Below are 26,522 nucleotides of genomic sequence, written 5' to 3' on the forward strand. Positions count from 1 at the left end.
CAAAGGAAACATATATTGCCCTAAAATATGGATTGATGGCACCGTTTCTTGGCCTCAGCCTCACACTCATTGCACTTCCACCACTACTCCCGATGAACCCTCCTCTGTTATTCAAACCTCCAAATTTCCAGAATGGAGGCATGCAATGCAGCTGGAATTCAATGCACTAATGTCAACCAACACTTGGTCACTAGTTCCTCGCGATCCTAATCAAAACATTGTTGGTTATTGCTGGAGTTTTAAAACCAAACACATGTCCAATGGTTCCATCGATCGACGAAAGGCGAGACTGGTTGCTAAGGGCTACAGTCAACTTGAAGGTTTCAATTACAATGAAACATTTAGTCCTGTGATCAAACCAACTTCCATCAGGTTAGTTCTCTCCATTTCCGTATCTTTTGGTTGGCCAATTCATCAGTTGGATGTTCAGAATGCCTTTTTGCATGGGACTCTTGATGAAGATGTTTTTATGACTCAACCACCTAGGTTTGTCCACCCCCAATTTCCCAACTACATCTGCAAACTCAATAGAGCTTTATATGGCCTTAAATAAGCTCCACGGGCCTGGTATGCTCGTCTCAGCACTCGATTACTAGAGTTGGATTTTACTATTTCAAAATCAGTCACCTCCTTATTAATTTATCGACATCAATCTGAGGTGGTCTATTTTATGGTCTATGTTGATGATATATTGCTTACTAGTTCTAGTCCGAGTCTTATAGCTCATCTTATCTCTGTTTTATGTGTTGATTTTCCTCTTAAAGATCTGGGTGATTACATTATTTCTTGGGTCTTGAATGTCGTCGGGATTCTACCGAACTAATGATTTCTTAGAGGAAATACATTTTGGATTTGCTCAAGAAGACGAACATGTTAAACTGCAAACTCGTTGGTAGCCCTATGTCCCCTTCCACTAAGTTGTCTCATTTTGACTTCACCTTTGTGGAAGATCCTACCTTATCGAAGTATAGTAGGTAGTTTGTAGTACCTAATCTTCATCAGGCCAGACCTTACATTCTTTATCAACCGTGTTTGTCAATTCATGCATACTCTATGTTTATCTCATTGGCAGAGTGTTAAGCGTATTTTACACTACTTAAAACATACACTTTATTATGGTTTATTTTAGCAATCATCTTCTACTTCTTCCCTGGTAGCTTACTTCGATGCTGACTGGGCAGGGTGTTCTGATGACAAAAATATCAACTGGTGGTTTTTGTATATTTTTTGGAAAAAACTTGGTCTCATGGTGTAACGACCAGAAAAATAATGATTTTTAAATAACAAAGAGGAAGGGAAATGGAAACAGAAATAGAAGGTGCCAGTAGGCTTTGTTGACGAATACAGGAAATTTGTCGACGAGCGCATAAGGGGACCTTGTCGATGAAGCCACGCCTCGTCGACGAGAAAATACCAAGAAGGATTTTTGGACAGTCTGAAATTCGTCGACGAGGGGGGAAGTTCGTTGACGAAATTATTAAAGGACTCGCGCGATGAGGTGATGTGTCTCGTCTACGAATCCGACTCTATAAATAGTGAAAACCCTAATTTTTGATGAAAAATCAGCACAAGAAACTCCTCCTCTCTCTTATAACATCTTCCACCCCTTCTCTCTTCGATTCTAGGCCCGTTTTACATCGGATCGACTATCTGAAGCCACCACGACGCTCCTGGCGAAGTTCTCTGTAAGTCCGCTGGAGCTGATCGTTGATGGAGTTGGTTTGGATTTCGTTCCAATCTCAAGGTAAGACATTTTATTCGGTATTTGTATTTTTCTCAGTTATAAAAAATGTTGTAGGTAAGAAAATACTAACGTTTTGTTCTAGGGGATATTGTTTTCAGGATGTTGAGTTAGGAACCCTGCGAGTATCGGGCTAGAGTATAGTAGGGGCTTTTCAGAAATAAAGTAAGGGAAATATGCTATGCTATATATATATTGATATACAAATATTTATTCAAAACAGTATATACAGTGTATATAGAAAGTTATGTTTTCCTAAATGTCATAACACTCAGATTATATAGAAAGAAAGTACAGACATATTACATAGTTATAGTAGTAAGATGTTACAGATATTACAGTATTTACAATACAACAATATAGTGTTATGGTTATTTTGAAAATATAATGAAACAGTATAAAGAGTATAGTATGTATATATCTAGTATCAGATCCCAGTGGAAAGATTATAGACAGATACAGTACAGATATAGATTACAGAGCACGATGCTAATACAGATAGAGTGCAACCACATATCTCAGATAGTGTGTGGGTATCGTCAACCATGCTCGGAGAGTATGCAGCTCCCCAGTTCACTGGGTTGAGGGGGCCGGTTTGACGAGGTAGTCAATCCCACGATTAGGAGAGCATGCAGTTTGGCTGAACTGAGGTAGTGTAGAGTATAGTGACTTATTTGAAGGGCCGATCAGGTTAAGTCTCGCCTACAGGCCGCACAACCCTATCATGAGGGGTCAAATCATGACATACAGAGTCATAGGGAAAGAGTACAGTTATTTATATGTATACAGTTTTACTGCTTTTGTTGTATATAGTATGATATAACAGTTTGAATGATAAAAGTTCAGATGATGCAAATGTTTTAAGCTACTATACATATGTTTTGCAGATTTTCCAGATCATGCAGTTTTATATATTTTAATGTTATAATTTTTATGACTCGGTTGCCACGCACTAGTAATAGCAAATTTCCACTTACTGTGCGTCGACTCACCCTTTTACTTTAACATTTTTTAGGTGAGCCAGTTAGGCGAGTAGATCAGGCTCACGGATGGAGACCACTTGGTCACCCTAGTTATAGGGTAAGTTTGGTGTAGGGTTTTGTATTTTTGGGGTAATTTACACTGGAGAGAGAGAGGTATTATGTAGCTATGGTTGAAAATACTGAATTCTAGTATTATATATATATGTATATGTGGTTATGTGATTTATGTTTTCTACTACGTAGGAGTGCTCATTATATTCAAATATTGGAGTAATTTGTTATTATATAAAAAAAAATGGTGAGAATTTTGAGGATGTTACACATGGAGCTCCAAGAAATAATCTACTATAGCCAGATCGAGCAGGAGGCGAAATATAAAGCCCTTGTGTAATGACCCAATTTTCCATACCAAATTTTTTTTATACTAATATATATAACTGTGAAATTTCACTGCTCTAATACCTTTTAATATAAATCAAACCCTCATTGCTGTCAAATAAGACTCATGGAATCTGAAACACTCAAATAACCTAAGTAGCAAGAAGCTGAATTCATTAAACCATTACCATGTATATACAATACCAGAGCGTCAGAATATTTTCCAAAATACACAAACACAACTATTCCCAAAGATACCCTTAACTGAAACTAGGGCAATACAAAAATAACCTCCCAAAATGCTCACCCTAAAAATAGGACAATATTGCAGCTCTCTCTATCTGTGAGCCTGATCTGCTCGCCTAGTTGGATCACCTAAAAAATTGTTAAATCACTAGAATGAAACAACGCTTAGTAAGACGAAATATGTTATTATTAGTGTGTGGCAAATGAGTTACATATTGTAGACAATGATTTAGAAATACCATAGATAACTGAAATTGTGAAAGCATGTATAAATGACATATACCTGTGTTACTTAACAAAACTGTCTTTGTGCATTTTCTATTCATAATACTTCTAATATTCATAGATACGTCTACTGATTCTGTAAATTTGATTATACATATAATAACTGAGAAAATCTCCCCAGATGGATAACTGTATGTCATGATTTAACCCCTCATGATTGGGTTGTGCGGCCCATAGGCGGGACCTATCACTGGCTAGCCTACCAGGATAAGTCACTATGCTCCGAAAGTCTAATCGGCCTCCTCAACCCTAACTGACGAGGAGCTTGTCCACTACATAGGCACGATCGATTGCTGTAAAATCCATATACTATCTGAGTTATATGGTTGCACTCTGAACTGTATATAGCTACGGTATCGTGTTCTGTAAACTGAACTGTAATGGTCCATCAGGGTTTGATACTATATAATACATTTCTATATAAAATCTATCTATTTTACCATGATTCTGTATCAACTGTATTAACCATGACGCTGTATTAAACTGTATTTTTGTATATCATGGTTCTATAAAACTGTATAATCATAGTACTATAAAAATTGTAAGAAACATATTCCTGTCTGTATATACTGTAAATCATAATCCTGAAAATACTATACAAATATTTTTCTGTATATATTTTGTGAATCATGGTTTTGTAAATACTAGGTAGCCATAGCTTTGTAATAAACTGTATAATCTGCATATTATGATTCTGTAGGAACTATATAATCGTAGTTATGTAAAAAGTTGTGTAGAATTTTGTACTATATCTATGTTCTCATGCCACACAATATTTAACACTCATTAAACATAATTTATAAAACTGTATAATTTCCTACTTTGTAAACCCATAAACATATACTATATTTTACTGGTAAAAATTTCTATTTAAACTGGCATAGCATATTTCCCTTACCTCACTACAGGAAAGTCCTTAATATAATTGGTCCTATACCCGTAGGGTCCCCCATTAAACATCCTGAAAATAGCATCTCCTAGAACAAAATTTCAATATTTCTTTGTGTACTATATTTCTTATAACTATGAAAAAACCAAGTATTAAATAAAAGGTCTTACCTTGAATTTGGGATGAAATTTAAGGCAGTCCCACCAACGATCTACTCCAGCAGACTTGAAGAGAACTTTTCCAAGAGTGTCGTGGTGGCCTCGGATTGTCGAACCAGCAAGAATCCGACCCGAAAACTTAGAGAGAAGATGGAAGAGACGAACAGGAGAGAGAAAAGGGTTTTGTGCGTGAGATTTATGACTGAAAAATCAAGTTTAGGTTATTTGGACACTGACCTTCATCGACGAGTCATGTCACTTCATCAATGAGGTCAAGAAGGAAATTCGTCGACAAAGGCTCATTCCTCATCGACAAAATTCAGAGCTGAAAATAGTCTCTCGGTATCTTTTCGTCAACAAGACACGTGTCCCTGTTGACGAGCCCCATATATGTGCTCGTCGACGAACTCCCTGTGTTCGTTAACAAGACCCTATTTAAATTTCCAATTTTAATTCCTTTTCTCTCCTTCTCCTATTATTACGATAATTATACGGGTCTCTACACCTTGTTCATGTCACGTGTGAACTATTGTGGCTTCAATCTCTCCTTTATGAGTTGGCAATCTTCTTATCAAAACCTCCTACTCTTTACTATGATAATCTAGGGGCAACTTACCTATCCATGAATCATGTGCTACATTCTCGTACCAAACATGTGGATATTGACTATCATTTTGTACGAGATCGGATTCAAGCCAAAGCTCTGCAAGTTTGTTTTCTCTCAAGCAAGGATCAACTGGCTGATATTTTTACCAAGCCCTTGTCCATATCTAGATTTTCCACTCTTTGTATGAGCCTCACTGCTCTTCCAGACATGCTTGGCTCGCAGGGGCGTATTAGCACTGCCTCTACTACACCGGAACAGCTCTCAGTGGACACCTCACCTGGCCATGTGCCAAGTCAGAATGATAAAGAATAATTTTAGTTATACACGTGAAAAGCTTTCATTTGCTGTGACTGAAATCTGTTGCAACAAAAATTCTGTTTCTCCATTATATATTGCTAGTTGCTGTATTTGCACCATGCAAAGAAATTGAATAATATTTTTCTTCATTTCATTTTGTTTCTATTTTCATTTTCTGCTATTCCATCATGTATTAATACAAAAAAAAATTATGTAAAGTAAATTAAAAAGAAAAATAAAAATAGAAACGTGTAGTGAGAATTTTTTATTATTAAGAAATGATAGTGATTGAAATTATTTTTGCATGAGTCTGAGCGTGTTTTTAAGTAAGATGGCTTCCCTTTAAAAAGAAGAAAATAGCGAAAAATAAATGTAGAAGGGACATAAAGAAATAGCAATGCTTACTATTTTCCTTCTCTTTAAGTAAGTATTGTGCATAGAAATGTAAATTGATATGTCACCTAACATTTACAACTCATTAATTTTGTGTCATTTTTTAATGCAAGTAGGATTCACTTTTCAAAGAATGTGAAACCCACAAAATATAAATAAAAATAGGACAAAAGACTTCCCCAGATTTGATAAAAAAAACAATAACATCTTTTTAAGGTTTCAAAAAATTCAAGCACGTCCCTTGAGGTTTTAAAAATTTTAAAAATCTCTTTTGAGATTCGTTAAAACGATACAAATCTCTCATTATATTTTACAAAAAGATAAGTTTTTTTAGGAAAAGTCTTTTGGAAAAATCTCAGGATAGATTTGTGATAATTTTGAAATCGGAAGAAAAATCTTTGTCATTTTTTAAATCTCAAAGGATATCTCTGTATTTTTGTCAAACTTCAAGAGAGATGAGTGTTTTTTGCTTTAAGAATTAATCCTAATCAATATGTTGTGAATCTTACTTTCGTATTCTGGTTCCATACAATATCTTTATTCTCTTATTTGAATATTTTTTAAAATTATTGAAGGACAGAGAAACGCAGATTTTAAATTAAAATTTATGTTCCCCTTAGGACTCATCTAGTTTAAGGTTGTTGTGTTATGGAGATTTTAAGGTCAAGGTTTTGTAAAAAGATAAGAATCTCCTATGATATTTTAAAATTTTCATTGACATCTCCTAAATTTTAAAAATATCACAAATTTCTCATGAAATTTGACAAAAAAACACAAATCTCCCCTTAAAAGAGTTTTCTTTTTACAAAATATAAAAGAAAGCTTGTGTCTTTTTAACAAACATGACGAGTCCCTAAAATTCTTAAAATTTTAAGGGATGGTCCTATAAATAAGTTAGAATCTTTTTACCAAACCTAGGGAAGGTTAATGTCTTTTGTTAAAAGTAAAAATCTTCCAACTCCCTTTCTCCCCGGGATGTCAAGCATGTGGTGTTGACGATTTAGAATCCAATTCGTGACAGGTTTGGAGCCCGACGTGTGAGGTGGAGATAGTTTGGGTTGTTCAACATCGGTTGTGAAAGGGCCTTAGTGGTCAATTATTAAGTGTGAGAGAAAGTCTCACCCCATGACTAACTTTTGGGATTGAGAAAACCCAAACCACCCAACATCAAATGCACTCGGATGAGTGTCAATTGTTGCCTAAAATTTTAGTAAAATGATTGAAGAAATTAGAGTGAATTAAGAGATTATCGTGCTATCTAAACACAATATATTTTAAAATTATAAATAATTATTTTTTAATTATTAAATTAAACTATCTAATAATGTCAAATTCTTGAACTCTAAATATTTATATTATATGGGAATAATGGAAATATATAACCATCATCTGAAAACCACCTATGATCCACACATATTGATGACTTTTTGCTAACTAATTAGAGCACTGTGCAATGGCCATGGTTATGTGCATCCTTTCAAACGAAAATGGTAAATATATGTTATTCAACAAAATATTGAACTCACTAAATCGACTACATGGTAAATATATGTAATTCAACAAACATTGACAATTTTTTTTTTTTTAAACTAAAAGAAGGCAGTACCTCCTTTTTTTTATGCAGAGGAAAATCGTGATAACAGCAAAACAAGCAACAAATAGATAAAAACAAAACGAAACAAAATGAATCGAAAACAAAACAACACATTAGACTCTTAAATTAGAAATACCAATTTTGTCAAGTTATATCATGCCTTTAACCAGACATAGTAAAAAATCAATCTCCAGATATCTCATAGTGGTACCTTCCTCTCCCTAAACATGCCAAGAAATTCACAACCTTATTTCCTTCTCTAAATTAGTAAGCAATGGTGAAATTAACAATTTAACAATCACTAGCACACTGATCTCTTAGTAACCCTGATTTATGTCTTTATGTAATCTCAAAATCTCATAATTTAGAACAGAAGCGAGAGGGTAAAAAAAAAGGATATTTCATGGCTAGATTCATCATTGATATGTTTACACCTTAGATTTTTTTTTTAATATATAAAAATTAATATAAACAGAGTGAGTTCATAATCAATACAGCTTACCACTCAACGTAAGCATTGAAAGATTTTTGCATAAACAAGATGAATCAAAATTTTAAGAAAAATAAAGTAAATATCAACTCTGGAAAAACAGTTATTTGCCAATACGGGACCAAAGAATTGCTTCCTTTGGAACCCACTTCATGGCTCTAGTGTTTGATTTGTCCGATCAGCGGAAAAATAGTAATGGGATTCAAGCTCCTTAAGGCTTGCAGCTGCCTCCTCACCGATTCTAGCCAACATATGGTCAGTTTTTTCAGCCTGTTGGTTGAACTCAGCGGTTCGTCGCTCTACATGGTCATTAAGAGATGCAAACCCCGAAAATATCGCTGTCTGCTTCAGTTCAGATACCAGCTTAAGTAAAGAATCTGCCGCCTGAACCTGTGGTTGTTCAATAACCAGTGAACAATCAAATAAAAAGAGAAAATAATAGAACATTTTTCTTTAAAAGCACACATAACATGGGCTGAAATGGATTTTAGAAAGCTAGGGTTCATCCATAATCAAGCTCACAAATCTAAACCATCCAGAAAACATTTTCTGTTTAAGGAAATTAATATAAAAAGGTGGTAATTATTTTGAAATATTGTGCAGTTATATCATCTGCATTCATCAAAGTCAGTCAGGACTTGAGATTACAAAAGCATATGCTTTCTACCAAACCGCTACACTAGCCAGATCAAATAGATGTAATGTTGGGGCAATCTGGTTGTGTTACAGGAATTAAACATGAATGCATACATGTTAAAACAATAAATAAATAAATCATGTACCTTATACATGTACGGATTTTATCGCATGCATGTGTAATGTGTGCGTTTGAGAAAAATAAGAGCCACTACCACCACAAAACATCTGCTATTACCATTCGGGCTGCTCTCATCTCCATCATGAAAGCTTCTTGTGAATTTCTGACTGGTGGATCATTCACCTATTAAAAAAGAAATTTAAAAAAAAAAAAAAAAAAAGAGCAGCATCAACATATTACATCAGATAAATCTAATGCCAAATTATTTTAATTTATGAATTTATCTAATGCTGTATATATTGGAATTTATTTCAACACATATAGAAATGCGCAGTTCATAGGTAATCATTTAAAGAACACTAGCCAGCCACATGATTCCAAAAGGTACATCATTCACAATTCAAAGCATCTCCCCACACAAAAAGATGATTAAACGATATTCTCCACGAACATAAGCAAGTGCCTAAGTCACAGGTCAAACTGTTTTCAATTGGTTTAAGCCTTGAAGGGTTCACTTGAAGTTCAATGTAGGGCTAGGGGGCAAACTTTATTTAGATCGAGCTCCCGTGACTTGCCAATAAAGCCCCCCAAAACACTTGTTTTGATTTTTCTTTTTTTCCAGATAAAAGGGGATGTATAAAGAAAGAAACGTGATTACAACAAAACAACAAAAGGAAAACAAAAAACCTAATTAAAAACAAGATAATGAAACCCCTTTTTAAAGTCATAATTCACTCAACACTGCAAATTTGCTAATCTCTCCCCACCCCAATGCTTCTTTTCTTTTTTTCTTTTTTTTCTTTTTTCTTTCCCCCCTTTTTTGGATAGCAAAAGAAGATGAATTTATTAGAAAATGAAAAATATACAAAAAGGAGAACAAGAGATCCTCCTCAAAAATAGAAAGAACAGAGAAAAAACAAAAGAGTTGACCAAAACAATAAATCAAAGTGCCACCATCAGACTAGCAAAGACAACCAACCCCTTTGGATACCAGAAAATCTCACTCCTTTAAAGCAACCAGCATTAAAACATCAACATGAGGCCAAATGATGAATCTTCTCCGATAAAAAGATAGGTTCAGCTTTTTTCCCCATAAAAATAAAAGCATATCATTTGAGCCATGATACCCCACAACTACGAATGCACGATTCCGCAAAGCATGAGCATCCTTATTCAAAACCAGAAAAAATGAAGTGGCTAGCAGATCCTCCACCAGACTCCATACAAATCCAACTTTCTCCCAAAAGACTAAAAAGCTTGATCCATATATTCTAAGCAAATGAGCAATGCAAGAACAACTGAGACCATATTTCAGAACTATCAAGACAGAGTACAGATATTTGGAGATATTGCATTTGACGATCTCTGGCTCTGCAACAGATTGTTGGTGTTAATTCTATTAAGAATAACCAACCAAATAAATTGCAAGTAACCAAGGAAACATTAGCATTGATCACTACTTCCAGGATCAGACAGCTACAAGCCCATCAATTGTTGAGCTTCCAAGTCCTTCACATCTATCTCCTCCACAGGAATGGGCAAAAAAACCAAGACAGAATCCCTCATTCTCAAGCTTTGGCGACTGACAAGGGGACATATGTCTTGAGCAGCATTCTGCCTGATTTTCAATGAGACTATAACCCTAAAAATATGTACCAATTTGCATCTTTATTTTAAAAACAATGTAGGCAGCTATTGCTCAAGGAAAGTTCTAAAGTACATAAGTGTACCAAAAAAATTGTATGGCCTACAGAAAGCATATTGTCCAGGCTCCAGAGTGCATGTTCCGAAGGAAAAACAACTTGTTAATAACGTTATTGAAATAATTATAATCCCAATATGTGAGGAAGAAAAATGTACTGAGACTGTGTCCTTCCAGGCATAGTCAAAATGTTTATCCTCCAGTTATTAGGGACTCGAGGTACCAGTATTAAATTATACGCAATTATATAGCCATTACAAACCACGCTGCACAAGTTGGAACAAGACCAACTCCATGCCAGAATTAATGCAAGCATAAAAACTAGAACTTAAAAATTTACCAAATAAATAACATCAGAAGGTTATCCTAGTTAACCAAAACGAAATGCGGAAAATACCCGGGCCACATTAACAAGGACAGAGAAGTTATCCACAATATTGCTGATGTCAGTCTCAGCTCTCTGAAGTAACGTCTTTTGCTTTGCTGCTGCAGATGCCGCTGCTGTGGCTGTGGGCCCACTTCCACCACCACTGCCACCTCCACCTCCTCCAGCACCTTTATTCATTTTCTGAGTCCCTTTTCACAATAAACAAACTACAAAAATAAATAAATAAATGAATAAATAAGTCCTTAAAAATCAAATCTGTATTGATCAAAATCAAGGATCAGAAAATTTAACCATTAAAACCCTCTTACAGACCGAGAAATAAATAATATGCATATTTTCTGTACACAAGATGAAAAAGGAAAGGAATTTGTAAAGACTAATCAAAGGTTCCAAGTATACCTTTTAAAATCCTAGAAAATAAGTAAAATGCAAAACTATTTGTTATTATTATTATTATTATATTGTTTGGGCATTTGAAGCGTAGCCAAGTAGTGCTCCACTAAGGAGCGAGTTATTGTTAGTGGTTGTAAAAACAGTGGAGGTAGACCTAAAATAACTTGGAAAGAAATGGAAAGAAATAGTGAGAAATGATCTATTAAGCTGACGGATGAGAGTGCTCTCTAGATCCAAAGAATTGGCAAAAAAGGATTCATATAGTCAAGTCCGACCCCACCTAGTGGGACTTAAGCTTGTTGTTGTTGTATTATAATTAAAATAAAAATAATAATCAAATAACCAACAACAACAATACCAAAAAAATCAAGTCTTAAGTTCCACTAGGTGGGGTCGACTACATAAATCTTTTTTCAAGGCTATTAAATCCTACTATCTTATTCTAAGTTATTTTAAGTCTATCCCTACCCCTTCTATTGCACCTCTTAACTAAATTCCACTTCTTCACTAGCACACTATGAGGCCTACGTTGCAAGTATCCAAACCATCTGAATTATACCTCCCTTATCTTATCTTCTACAATACCTACGCTTAACTTACTGCAATCATATTCATTTCTAAATTTATTTATTTTTAGCGATACACCACTCATCCATCTAAGCTTTCTGATCTAAATTTTTTTTTACTTTTTGGATATATTCGTTCTTAGTCGTCCAACATTCTAATCCATATAGCATAACCGGTCTTATAGCAATTCTATAAAGTTTCCCTTTGAATTTTAAGAGTACTCTTCAATCACAAAACGCACTCGAAGCACTTCTCCATTTTACCCAACCTGTTATAGCTCCATGTATTACATCTTCTTCAATTCCCCTTTAACTTCCATAATAGATTCAATGTATCGAAATCTACTAGTGCTATTGATTTCTTCATCAAGTTTAACTTTGTCTCCAATATTCCTTCTACTATTACTGAAATTACATTTCATATATTCTGTCTTATTTCTACTTATCCTAAAGCTCGTGATTCTAAAACTTCTCTCTATAATTCTAGCTTAGATTCTACTCCACCCTTAGTTTCATCAATCAAGACAATATCGTCTGCAAACAACATACACCATTGAACTTCATTTTGGATTCTTCTAGTCAATTCATCCATCACTAAAGCAAAAAATAAGGGCGCAAAGCAAATCCTTGATATACACTTACTGTGTGATTGGATATTCTCTAGTCTTTCCATCTATAGTCCTAACATAGTCATTACTCCATCATATATATTTTAATGACATCAGTATACCTACTACATACACCCTTTTTTCCTAAATCCACCACTGAATTTCTCTAGGTACCCTATCATACGCTCTCTCTAAATCAATAAATACCATATGCAAGTCCCTCTTCTTTTCCCAAAACTTTTCCATTAATCTTCTTAAAAGATATATAATTTTTGTAGTAGATCTCCTAGGCATAAAACCAAATTGATTTTCTGAGACTTTCGTATTTAGCCTAAATCTTTGTTCAACTACCATTTCCCATAATTTCATTATATTACTTATAAGTTTACAATAGTTATTACAATTTTGAATATCTCCTCTATTTTCGTATATAGGTATTAAAGCGTTTTTCCTTCATTCATCTTACATTTTCTTAATTGTTATATTTTGTGTAAAATAAATTATTTAACCATATAATTTGGTTATCTCCTAAGCATTTCCAAACTTCAATTGGGATCATATTCAATCCTATAGTTTTTCCATTTTTCATCTTTTTTAGTGCAAGCTTAACTTCAGTAACTCTAATCTTGCAAAAAAAAATCTCATATTTTTGGTCTTTTCCTCATTTGTCAACTCTAAGTTTAAGCCTTTTACTTGATTTTCATTTAATAGCTTACTAAAGTAGCTTCACCATCTTTCTTTTATGTCTTTTTCCTTAACCAAGACAATATCATCCTCACTTTTTATACAATTTACATTACCTAAGTCCTTACTCTTCTTTCTCTAACTCCAACAAGTTTAAATGTCTCTTTCCCCCCTTTTTTTGTAGCTAATCTAGCATACAAATTATTAGCTTCACTAACAGCCTTTTTTGCATTTTTTCTTGCCTCTTTATACTTTTCAAAGTTTTTCACATTTTTACATTTTTGCCATGTTTTATACTATTTGGGCATCTTGATCCCACTATCAACTTTTTTTACTATTCGAGAGTCTTCCTTTTAATTCACCTAAAATCTCTTTTGTTATCTTTTTAATAGACTATCCTACTCCAAAGAGTGTTTATGTCTATACCATCCTTTATAGTCCAACAACCATCTTTAACCATTTTATCTTTAAATTTTATTATATTTTCACCTTTTAGGTTCCACAACCTAGTTCTTTTACACTAGTTTATTTTATCCTTTATCTTATATTTTTTTAATACATATATCTAACCCTAAAACTCTATGTTGTGTGGTTAAGCTTTCACCTGGGATAACTTTACAATCCTTATACGGTAAATGATCTACCCTCTTAATCAAGAAAGAATCTATTTGACTTTTATTTTGTCCACTTTTGAAAGTTATTAAGTGTTCTCTCTTCTTAAAGCAAGTATTCATTGTAATAAATCATATGACATAACAAAGTCTAAGATCAACTCTTCAGGCTCATTTTTGTCTCTATATCCATATCCTCAATGTATCCTCTCATAACCTTTATTATCCTTTCTTACGTGTCATTCAGATTTGCTCCTATGAATATTTTCTCAGTCCCTAATATGCCTTGTATAATACTATCCATAAATTCCAAAAACCATCTCTTAAGATTTTTTGCTAGGCCAATTTGAGGAGCATAAGCATTAATGCGATTTATTATCTTTTGGCCTAAGACCATTTTGATTTTTATAATTCCATCTCCTACACTTTTGACATCTACGACGCTATCTTTTAAGTTTTTGTTTGCAATAACTCCTACCCCATTCTTATGTCTTTCTTTTCCAATGTACCAAAGTTTAAATCCTAATCTTTCAATTTCTTTAATTTTCTCCCCCACCCACTTAGTTTCTGAGGGCAGATTAGATTAATTTTCTTCTAATCCTTGTGTCTACAATTTTTATGTTTTTACCCGTACGTGTCTCTATATTCCAAGTTGCTAATCTAATCCTAGTCTCCTAAACTAACTTATTTACTCGCCCACATCCAAAATGATGCAGGAACCCTCGCATATTTGACACCGTACCTAGGTGCTGATATGGCGCATTGCTTCAGGGTGACAACCTAGCCTACCCTTGCCCATTTTTCGCTACACCAAGGTGGTATAAGGGAAACACGTCACTCATAGGGAACACCCTAGCGAATAATCAGTAAAGATTCATATCATAGTGCCCTAACAAAGTGATGCAAGGGCAACATCAAGGTTCTACAACCATGGAGATATTAAAAGAAATGAAGGCAAAGGAAGGAGAGAGGAGATACCAAGGGGGAAACTCACGTTCAATTCATTTCAAATTCATCAACTACTACCTACATCATGGCTTTCACACACTATTTATAAGAAAACCTTTTTACATAAATTACACATAAACCCCTAAAACTACATTAGGTTACAAGTATATCCCACTTTATACAAATATTACAAACCACCCCCAAATGCACATAATCCTATCCTAATTAATATTAAACACAATAAACTACTAACTTAACCCCACAATTCCTTAACCATACCCTTATTAATTATTCTCCAGCAAGGATCTTCCCATGGTTTTGCTTCTTGTCCTACATCACAAAGTTTTACGCTAGTTGTCAGTTACCTAACGCAACCCTTCTCCTTTACCTAGGCTTGGGATCGGCTGTGTGTGAAAAGATTAGTACATTAAGTGCATCACAGGCAAAGTTAATAGTCAAATAACCAGCTAAAATAAAAACCAAAATGCAGAAGGTCTTCTCATACAGCTAGGTTTTCCATAGATCCACCAAAATAGTAGCACATAGCTAAAACACCATTACAAATATGTAACTTAACATTGCATGGAATAAATAACACAAACATGAAATCAAGATTATAACTTTAACATAAACCTGAAAGAAAAATTGCAATTTTACACAAATATGGCATAAAAATTGCAACTTTAACACAAGCATGGCGCGAAGATCACAATGTTAACGCAAACATGGAGTACAGTTTGCAATTTCATCCCAACCATGCAATAAAAAATGGAATTTTAACAAGCCAATGGAAGAAAGACTTCAATTTTAGAATTATTAATCGCAAAAGCAATTAGTATTTGGATTCTGAATTATTAGTGATGGTTCAGCAACAATATTGTTTTTGTGACTAATAATTCACTATTAGTGATGGTTATTGTCCATAACAGAAAACATGAACAGTGTGCTTGACGAGTTTATAATGCGTAACTAATAAGCCATTTTTAGTGACCAATGCATGTGACTTATTAATCATTTAGTGATGGTTCTTCCCTCCGTCATTAAAGGTTTTCAAGGAAATCTTCTACCACTTCAATTTGCTGGTGGACACCTCACCCTTCAGCCTGCTTCAAGAAGGCAAAGCCACTGCCAGTAGACCTAGACACCCTCCACCATCGCTAGCTGAACCCTAACCCCTCCGCCCTCCGTTCTCCTCCCTCTATCACCGTCGGTTTGGTGTTCTTCATGGCGGTTTCTTATCAGGTCAGCTTCAATTCTGAAGTTGTTTTTCTCTCTGCACTTTATGCAATGGTGAGAAATTTTCTATACGGTTAGGTTCATTTCTGGAGTTGTTTGATTATTAAAATGGATTTGTTTGGTTATTTGTATGTGAAATTTCTATGCGATTCCAATCTATTGAATGCTGTTTTATCAAGGTGATTTAGGTTTATGGTTTTTTCCTCCTCCAACTCCTGGTTTCTAAATGAACCCAGACCCACCCCCAAAAACTATTAACTGAGGAAAAAAGGAAAAGAAAATAAAAAGTTTGTCATTTACTGGTTTTTGGGTTAGGAATTTATGGTTTATAAATTAAACTAAAATGAGGCAGATATGTTTGTATTTGTGATGAATGTTTTTGTTTGTACCTTCTTCTTTTTTTGTAAGTTTTAACATACTGTCCCATTCATTAAATGTGGTGCGTCTGTTTCAAAATTTCAGCCCCAACTGGTTTTATTTCTGTTGATTGTTTTTGTGGCTTGATCTATATTCTTGCTTAACTTTCGGGTTGTGGGAATAGGTGACAGTTATTGATCACTGATTTTGGGTAGGATCTATGGTTTTCTTGTTTTTGTTCATATTAAACTTTCTAGATAATGGAAATTTCTCTCGAATTGTGAAATACTTTGAGCGAAGAGTATCCAATAAAGGCAAGAATTAAATCTTTCAACAAATTATTTGTAATTTATCTGGGGAAAGATAGTATCAGTATTTGGTTGGTTTGTCTCAGTTTTTGTTGTCAAGTCACTTTGCTTCTTGTTTCACAGAAATAATTACCAGACTCACTGAAATGATAACTGCAGGGTTTGGAAGTCACTTTGCTTCTTGTTTCACAGAAATAATTACCAGACTTAGTTTCTTACTGGTTCACTTCCAAACCCCACAGTTATCATTTCAGTGCCACCATTGTTGTAATGTTGTTCAGAAGATAGATTGTTGCTGTATATAGAAAGAAATTGTGGTCAGTGCTTACTTTTGGCTGAGAATGAAATTGTGGTTGCTGCATTACCCATAACTAAGATGGGTTTTGGTGTTCAATAGGAGGATTATTGTTTTTGGGAGGTAGAGGAGGAAGTTGTGAGAGACATTAATTTGGTCTGCATTATAAGGATCAAGAGAAGTCATGAGAGGCATCATCATCGTCATAGGGTGGAGCTGTTCGAATTGGAGTCATTTAAAATCTCTAGCAGACTAGGAAATATTATTGAAGTTGTTCATATTGGGAACATCATAGGGCTTAATGGAAGTCATCCATCTTATGGCATAGCGTCATGGCCGTGGAGATCTCAAAGGTCAAAAGGACTCGTACTTGAGTAGATCTATCCAGAGTGTCAAGGAGTCATGCCTGTGCAGCAGCAAGACTACACCAAGTCTAACCCAGTCCTACTCATTCTTATCCAAGGAAACACTCATATGTCTAACTTAGAGATTGACTCATGGTTCGACAGTCCTTGAACCAACTAAGGTTATCATTGAGGAACCAGAACTTGAACATTAAGGAAGATAAACTCACATTCTACTAGTATTAAGGGTAGCTCTCATCCCTACAGTACAACTGGGGTCTACATTGACACCACCCAACTATATAGCCGATGACCAAGAAGGGCAAATGCTCAAACCTCCGAACTAAGAGTACCATGCGATCTCATTCTCAAATGGATCATCCATTGGGCTTCCAATTTCACATGAAAGCCCAGGACACCCCTCGAAGATGTCAAGACCTCAGTCTTGAACACTACTCAGGGTGCTCACTTGATACCCAATAGGATACTGAGGGAGGTAGGCTACTCACCTGGTATTTCCCCAAAATCATATCCCCAAAGTATTCTTGTTTACATACAAGTCACCACCAAGGATCTAATGATCATGCATCTAATATTCGAGAACACCACCATCAATACTATCCAAATCAACCACAATGTCACAATGCCATATCATAACCATCCCTGCGACAACCGCATTGTCCCATCTAGGTTAACCAACCTTCCCTTTAAGTTAGATTCATATACCAGAACTATGTGTGAAGGTCACGAAATTCTAAGACCCTAAGATTTCCCCCACTCCATCATATCAACGTCCTCATTGATGAACATATGCTATCTAATTTCCAATAACACTTCCTTGAAACCCAAAGTAGGAGGTTTCAAAACCATTCACAATCCCAAACTCTTCACAATAGCCAAACTTGTCTCTGATCCATAGGTGTTCATGGAAAACAACTCTTAGCACGAGGTTTTCAACCTAGAGAAAGTAGAAAATGGAGAAACAGAGCTAATTAAGTTATCCCATAGCTAGGACAACGATATTCAAAAACAACAAAAAAATTATACAATACTTTACTCATTTGTATTATATATTGATCACCAACATGGAACACTTCATTATTTTCATATTGTTAGTACTAAATTTAAACATAAACTTCATTTATCATTTGTTAGTACTAAATAGAAACATAATTTTGAAGAATGCCTTCATTAAGAAACACAAACAAAAAGGCAAAGAGGTAGGCATGAGCAATGGCCATTAGTGGGTGCTTCCCACTGTCCTCTTCTCTGTGTACCACCTTGCTACCAATAGATAAACCTAAGTTCACCACACTCAATCAACCTAAAAGCGTGTCTGAATATATGCATGTGTGTGTTGTGTCATGTTGCGTTGTGTGTGTGAGAGAGAGCGTGGAAGTTCATATAGTGTTCTTTGAATGGTTCATAACATTAGAATCCATTTTTCCACTTGCTAATAAGTTCAAACATGAGTTCGAGAGAAAATTTTTTAAGTCATTTTTTTAAAAAAATGATAATAACTTTATATCTCTAAAAAAAAGTGGTACTAACTTTGTCTCCCATAAATTTATACATTAGAAATATGTTGTTCACGCCCATTGAAAGAACAAATGAAACAAACTTTGCACAATAAATAACTTGGCCTGCTTCAGTTACCATTTACAATCCAAAACTAAACTCATATGGAAATTAAAAACGCAGAAAAATATTAAAATTGCACAATAGTGCATCAAGGCAAAAAAATTACCTGGGGCAGCACTGATGCCAATCGCAAGTTTGCAAACACCTTAAGACCTTCTCGAAGCCGCAGCAACCCAGTTTCTGGCTTTAAATGTTTCTCCTTGTTATCCCATTTATACCTTAACCCTATAAACAATAAAAATAAATATTTCTCATATATATGGAGCAGGTGGTATAACCTAAGCAAACACATTTCTACAGGTACCGTGCTCTCCGCTCCTGTCCTCTCCTCATCTGGGTACTCGTTTAAAAAAATATTCTAAATTTATGGTTTTTGATTTATGAGAGGAATCATCAAGTCTCCTTTTTGGGTGAATTTGACAATTCAAATGAGATATCACGGGCGTGTGCTGTTCCGGGAAACTCCGCTGGAGGTTCTTAGGATTTGGCAAGTGTCGGAGAACAACATATTGATTAGGTGGAAGTTGAGGGGTGTAGGGACAATTTCAAGGCACCTTCTGGTACAAGATGGATCGAAATGGCAAAATTTATGAACGTAAGGTTGATAATTTGGCATTCCAATTTCCCTCAGCCTTTGAAACTAGCTGCCTCCATGCTGGATTTGGTTGCAGGATGCTCCGCAACCCCCAACCCAACATTCATGTGTTTGAGCTCCCCCGCAAACTCAAATGCTTACTTCTCTTCTTATCAATTTACTATAATCAAAGAAAAAAAAATGAGAACAAGAAGCACCAAACATTTTCGGCACAGAGCTGAGAGAGAGAGAGAGACTTCAACCAACGAAGGTACCTAGTGAAGAACCCAATCGAAGAACAGTGTAGCTAGGGTTTGAAGAACCCTAAACCCAACGCTCGAAGAGCTCAACTCGACCACAATCACTCAGAATCCGACGAAGAACCCAACCCGACCACAATCGAGGTCGCGAACAAGGTTTGGCGAGCTAGGGTTTCATGTTGATTCAGAAAATGTTGAGAGGAATCTCTGGTTGGGGGTTCGAGAGACGAGCAAGAGCCATGAGGGTGCCGGGTTGGGAGGGAGAGGATATCAATATATAATTTTTGAAATTGAGCGGTGGTATTACTGGAAAAATGGCATTTAACCGTACTGTGGACTAAGCAAAGAATGGGTATGCCAGCCTAAATCTTAGGAATTCATATTTTGCATTTGACCGTAATTGACCTTCCACAAGAAATATTTATTCTGGAGCAAAAATGAATTAAACATAAAGGTACTTATTTTATTAGAAATAAAATTACTACTCTGCTGACCAGATGAACCGTTAGTAATGAAGGAAAGAATCATCACTAATTGATTAATGACATTATAAAATGCTTCATAGCTTTTAGTTACAAGCTAAATCGTCACTAATATATGAAAATTGCAAAATAATAAGAGTTTGTGTCATTGCAGGCTTGGGTATTGGTGGAGGCGTGGTTTAATTAATCGAATTGTGACTCCTAAATCATTAATTGAATCATAGTTTCAGTTTGCCAAAAAATGTGAGCTAAAATCGAATCGTTTAAAATAGTAAATTGAATTTCAATTAACTAATTAAATTCAATTAAAATTTTAGGGTCACAAAAATTGACAGAATTCACATGAACATGTAATAACAAAATAGTTACATGCATAGTTATCCTAGCAATAACGAGTAATAATAATATTTCATTGTAATAATAAAACGTGTAAATGAAATTCAAATAAACATTCAAGGAAGAAGAGATGAAAACTAGGGCAAATGAGATCTATGGTAAGAAAAATCCTACAAATCTAAATCAAAGAAGAAAAGTCATGCCAAGAATAAAGGTTTTATGAAATCTAGTCCAGTGCTATTATGCTAATTGCTAATGTGCTCCATTAGAACTTGAATTTTCCTGCAAAAGAACAAAACAAATGTTAAACCAAAATCAACAAGTAACAGTGGACGAATCTTGAATCATTATCATGGACAATTGCCGAGAGAGAGAGAGAGAGAGGGTTCCATAGCTTTTAGTTCGCACTTTGCTACAAATTGCGAACTTACAGCAAGCGATGCCGACAATAGGTGATGGCAAGCAATGGCAGCCAATGGGCGTTAGAGCAATTGGAGTTGCATGAGTGTAAGTGGTGACTAAGTGTTTGCGTCTATGAGACTAGGGTTTTCTTAGGGCTTTGGATAAGATTGAAGAGAAAATAAGAGCTGAGGTAATACCACAGTATAGAATGGCTTGCATAGGGAAGTTTGAAAGAACGATTTGAGATTTGATTTTCACTTTTGGGCTAGTGCGTGTCCGCTATTATTTTAAAATTTAATAATAAATAGTGAATATTATATATTGATATTATTTTTTTTCGGTCCAGTTAACCGTGGTTAGTCAAACAATCAAAATTGAAATTGGACCATTAACCAAAAAAAATCTGGAATCTCGAACCAAAACCTAATTAGAAAAATGATTAATAAAAAAATTTTCAAGTTTTTTTGCCCAGCTTACTTGTGTGTCAGCAGGTAGATGAATGAAGTAGTGGGGTCAACAGCTGGATGAATGAAGTAATATGGACCCCACTTACTTCATTCCCTAAACTGTTCACACATGAATTGTATAGTTCATGATATAGAAATAGTGATAAGCTATCAAATTATCATTAATAATCGACTATTATCGGTCACTAATAGAAACATCCCTTTTATATACTTTTCATTTTGCAGTGACGAATCTATAGTATTATGAATAATTTTACATATGAATTATTAGCAAAGATTTGTCATTTGATGCGAATGGCTGGTTATAGTGTCTAAAAAAAACTAGCATTTTACTTCTCACCCAAATTTTGAATTTTAATGAAGAAACTTTCAAATAGCAAACAAAAAATCATTACTATAAGTACAATTGCAGCGCCCCAAACCCAGTGGGGCCTAGAGTGCTATTATTTATACACATATCCCTGATACCATTGCTATAAAGACTCGAAACCCGAAGTGGGTACCGAGTACACCTGTCCATCATTCAATATAACACAAGCAGAGGAAAAAAAAATTATATATATACTATACCTCAAATATTATACTAGAGTTCTAATATCATCACTAGTATCCCCAAGCATTCATATTACATCCTAGATACAAAACATATATATATACGTGTATAGATCAATGTCTTACAAAAACTTACTTCAACCCAAAACTATCTAGTCCTGCCCTGGAGCTTCCTAAGAGTGGATCCCTGGATTTCCTGAAATGTTAAAATGTTTAATGGGGTGAGACACTTCTCAGTAAGGTGGAATAGATTATCATCAATGTGCGGCTGTCATGAGTTTTAGTGTGAACAACATATCTTCATATTTTTAACTGTAAGTGAAGTGACATTTGAAAACTATACTTACACCTGTATTATTGAAAATACATACATACTCTTTGATAACATACTTTCGGCTCAATATAGCCCATTTATCATAAATCTACATATATGCATAGAAGAACAACCTTCCTAACTGGATACTATATCACATCATGTATAAAACCCTATGATCGGGGTCCGAAAACTAGACTTAACCATGGTTGGCCTACCACCAGGCTAAGTGAAAACTATAATTTGAAGTTCGATTTGCTTGCCCAACTGGTCCGAACTCCAGGGGGCACTCTACTCTACTCTAGCCAAATCGACTATCTAATACCAACACTCTCATAGTAGTGTGGTTGCACTACTATATCACTATAGCTACAGTACCAAGAAATTTGTAAATCTCTGGTCCATCAGGGTCCTCAAATCATATACTGCAATTTATGTCATAAAAATTATAACATGATTTCATTTTCATAAATTTGTATAAAGCCTGACGTGATCATAATTATGTATAAAATATGTCATTTCCTGTCTCGATATAAAACCGGCATATCATAACTGGATACTATATCACATCATGTATAAAACCCTATGATCGGGGTCCGAAAACTAGACTTAACCATGGTTGGCCTACCACCAGGCTAAGTGAAAACTATAATCTGAAGTTCGATTTGCTTGCCCAACTGGTCCGAACTCCAGGGGGCACTCTACTCTACTCTAGCCAAATCGACTATCTAATACCAACACTCTCATAGTAGTGTGGTTGCACTACTATATCACTATAGCTACAGTACCAAGAAATTTGTAAATCTCTGGTCCATCAGGGTCCTCAAATCATATACTGCAATTTATGTCATAAAAATTATAACATGATTTCATTTTCATAAATTTGTATAAAACCTGACGTGATCATAATTATGTATAAAATATGTCATTTCCTGTCTCGATATAAAACCGGCATATCATAACTCGGCACAAAGTGGTCATATTCTGTCTCGGTATAAAATTGGCATACCATAACTCAACACAAAGCCATCATATTCTGTCTCGGTATAAACTGTCAACATATAATTTGCTGAAAACAAGGGTATAATCATCTCTAGGGCTTAATTTAACTCAAACTAAATGTTTTACTAGAAAAGGAGATAAATAATTCATTCACTTTAGTTTTCCCCAAATACGTATAATAATCAAAACTATCATTTTCATATGCCTAATTCGTTCAAAAAAACATATATATTGTTCCCATAATCATATACTTAAATTTAATCGGTTCATATTTCAAAAATAGCTGACATAATCTAATCTCCTTACCTATTCCTGAAAATCTGCCTAAAACATTTGGAGGACCGAAACCCTAGCTTCTGAACTAGTCGAGGAATGTGGACTTACAAGCCGGGAGGAGGGAGTGAGGATCAGTGAGCAAGAGGGTGACCTGAGGGAACTTATGAGAAAGAGAGACACGTAAGGGTTGAGAGAGAAAGCCCTAGGAGAGAGAAAATATGAGTTTGAGTGAAATATTAAAACAAAAATCTAACTTATAAGCCCCTGCCCCAAAGAAAACCATTGATGGTTTTCTTGAAACCATCGATTGTAACGCCCCCGACCTGCCACGTGGGCCCAGAGTGCTACTTTAGTAACGTCTGTGTACCTGATACCTTATTCATCATATATAAAATACATATACGCAGTGAAAATAAAATACAAAATTCTCAAATTACATTACCGGAGTTCTAACTATCTTTATACACAAATATATCCATTTTCACATAATTACATCCCATAAAAAAAACAAAAATAAAATCTCTGTCCACACACCACTTACATAAATTTAAACCACCAGCCCAACTCCTCTAGCCTGCTAGACCTGATCCCTAGGATTTCCTGAAAAAATAGTTTGTAAAGTAGGGGTGAGGCATAGCTTAGTAAAGAAAAGACTAAATTAATGTCAGTGTGTGCCCAACATGCGTTTAGTGTACAAAAAATAACCAGTTCACTGAGTAAATAAATACATTTATGAAATCATTCTATTTTACACTCACACACACAATTAGCCGAGGATAGGGAAGATTACCCGCTCATACAAGTAGCTTCCCTATGCTTTAATACCATTACTGCTACTAGGGCACTCACCTTTCTCAGTAAGCCCTCGAAGTTATCTTATTAATTATTCGTATTCACATAAATTAATAAATATACATATAAGACACTCCCTGTGACAAACACGTCATTTACTTCCCCCATAGCACGAGATGTGCAGCCCGAAGGCTGGACTATTATCCTAGGGGATCCACCCAGCTAATAGTCATCTATATTTTCTACTAACATATTCCGCGGGTATATGCAGCTCCAACTACTGGTCCAATTGCCCTCACCTAGGGGGTATATTCACCTTAAGGAGGCAAATCAAACAAGGCCACCCTACACCTCTCAACATAGGTGTGGGCGCACTCGGCCATATAACAAATCCCCAGCAACGGTACCATACTCACAATACAATGCTCCCCAGGGTTCCTAAAGCATATCATGCAATTTAGATAATAGAAATCACCATTTAAACACATATATTTCCTGTTATTTAAAAAACTCGGCCCCTCGCCACAAATACAATCTAGCTCACAAACATTTAAACAAAACCCCGACCCTCGACCGTCATATCAAATTCCTGCATTATTCACAAGCATTTCTAGTATTTCACAAACAATTTCAGTATTTTACAAACAGTTCAGTATTTCAAAATCTCAAATTCAAATATACAATAATCCATATATACCAATTAAATCATATGTCACACAATTTCCACATTTTAACATAACCATATAAACAAACAAGTTATCCACCGTTTATTTTATTAAAAAATACCATACCATATATCCTAAGTTTGTAAAATTCATTTCGAACGGTTGGTTCTCAAAATAACCTTTAAATTCTTAAATATATATAAACATAATAATTAAATTGACTCAATTTCCATAAAATAACTAACTTAACTTAATCCCCTTACCTGATTCCTGAAAAACCTGATAAAACATCGACCTATGCCCCACGACATTCAACCCCTAAAACCCTAAAATTCAAATTTTACCACATTATTCATCACAATCCCTAGAGTAACTTTCATTAAAATTCCCCTAGGTTCTGAATACCCTATAAAAGTCTAAATTATTACACTTACCCGGATTTAGGATTGGTGCCCCAAAATTCCAACTCGAAAATTCGCTCAAACTAGATTGTAGATAATCTCCCCACGAATCTCCTGACAGTTTCCGTTTATTAATTGGGCTTAAGATTTAAGAAAAACTTAAGTAAGAGTGAAAATTGGTCTTACCCCAGGAGATATGCCTACGCCGCCGCTCCCATAACAAATCCACTCTAGTAGGAATGTCGATGGCGAAGATTAAATCCCAACAATACTTTCCATTTTCTAATCGGCCAAATATTGAAGAAAGAATTGAGGAAAATGAGAAAGAGGAGACAAGGAAGACGAAGGACTTCTATGCGCAAAATGAAGAAAAAAAGAAAAGAAAATGAGAAGGCTTATCTTCTTGAAGGATCTTTGATCTTCAAGATAACTTAGATATATGTGTATTATAATATATATTATATTATATTATATTAATATATTAATATATTATATCATGTTATTTAATTAATAATACTAATTTATTTATTTATTTATTTTAATTAATTTCATCAATTATTTAATTTAATTTTAAATTTATTATTATTATTATCATTTGGATCACTACATCGATGGTTTGGTCACTTACAAAAACGAATTCTCCCGTGTATTGTACATATGAGCTCTCAGTAGTTGAAATCGTTGACGGTTTCCCTAAGCTCACTGAAACCGTTGACGATTTGGTCTTGTGCCAAACCGATTTTCTTCTTTTTTTTGATTTTCTCTTTTCTTTTCCTTTTTTCCTTTTATTTTCTTGGTTCGTGTGATACCCTATGGATGAAAGACTTAAAAGAATTAAATATTACTACCCATATCAATAAGGTGTATCTTTATTTTCGAGAGCTTTTCCATAAGAACTACATAGTTAAGCATGCTTGGCTTGGAGCAATCTTGACAAAACACACTAAAAATGACACGTGTTGGTTTGTAGGGCCAATCATTAGTCTGATAAGGTCCGCCCCCTGTTGTCTGGTCCAGGTGGAGGAGGAGAAACGCAGTGCTCCCTAGCAGACCCAGGTTGGGGCGTTACAAATGGTATCAGAGCCAACACCCAGTCGGAAG

The 26,522-nt window shown here is 35.0% G+C and overlaps 1 protein-coding gene across 6 annotated transcripts; it reads right to left on the reverse strand.

The window, feature by feature from the left end:
* Positions 1–7,990: 7,990 nt before the first annotated feature.
* On the reverse strand, positions 7,991–20,072 carry LOC131160000 (mediator of RNA polymerase II transcription subunit 22a-like). 6 transcript variants are annotated; one of them, XM_058115274.1, is made up of 6 exons: positions 19,749–20,072; positions 19,454–19,654; positions 19,006–19,124; positions 10,918–11,096; positions 8,936–9,001; positions 7,991–8,451 (listed from the first exon to the last, which is right to left on the reverse strand). In XM_058115274.1, exons 4-6 carry the CDS (start codon positions 11,083–11,085, stop codon positions 8,212–8,214), a joined length of 474 nt encoding a protein of 157 aa, XP_057971257.1. In that variant the 5' UTR covers positions 11,086–11,096; positions 19,006–19,124; positions 19,454–19,654; positions 19,749–20,072; the 3' UTR covers positions 7,991–8,211. The 6 variants fall into 6 exon arrangements, with proteins under 6 accessions (XP_057971257.1, XP_057971253.1, XP_057971254.1 ...); XM_058115270.1 differs by having other exon boundaries at positions 10,918–11,114; positions 19,749–20,067; XM_058115271.1 differs by having other exon boundaries at positions 19,204–19,654; positions 19,749–20,067.
* Between the last annotated feature and the right edge of the window lie 6,450 nt (positions 20,073–26,522).

This window comes from Malania oleifera, chromosome 7, assembly GCF_029873635.1.
Source record: "Malania oleifera isolate guangnan ecotype guangnan chromosome 7, ASM2987363v1, whole genome shotgun sequence".
In the NCBI taxonomy this organism is placed as follows: domain Eukaryota; kingdom Viridiplantae; phylum Streptophyta; class Magnoliopsida; order Santalales; family Ximeniaceae; genus Malania; species Malania oleifera.

What these genes read in the sequence shown, in the direction of transcription:
- LOC131160000 (XM_058115272.1), bottom strand. Translation starts at nt 11,085, where the DNA reads ATGAATAAAGGTGCTGGAGGAGGTGGAGGTGGCAGTGGTGGTGGAAGT. An exon ending in TCCTTGTTAATGTGGCCCGG is followed by an intron (nt 9,002 to 10,917) that starts GTATTTTCCGCA and finishes CTTTTTTAATAG; the next exon opens with GTGAATGATCCACCAGTCAG. An exon ending in AGATGAGAGCAGCCCGAATG is followed by an intron (nt 8,452 to 8,935) that starts GTAATAGCAGAT and finishes GAACAACCACAG; the next exon opens with GTTCAGGCGGCAGATTCTTT.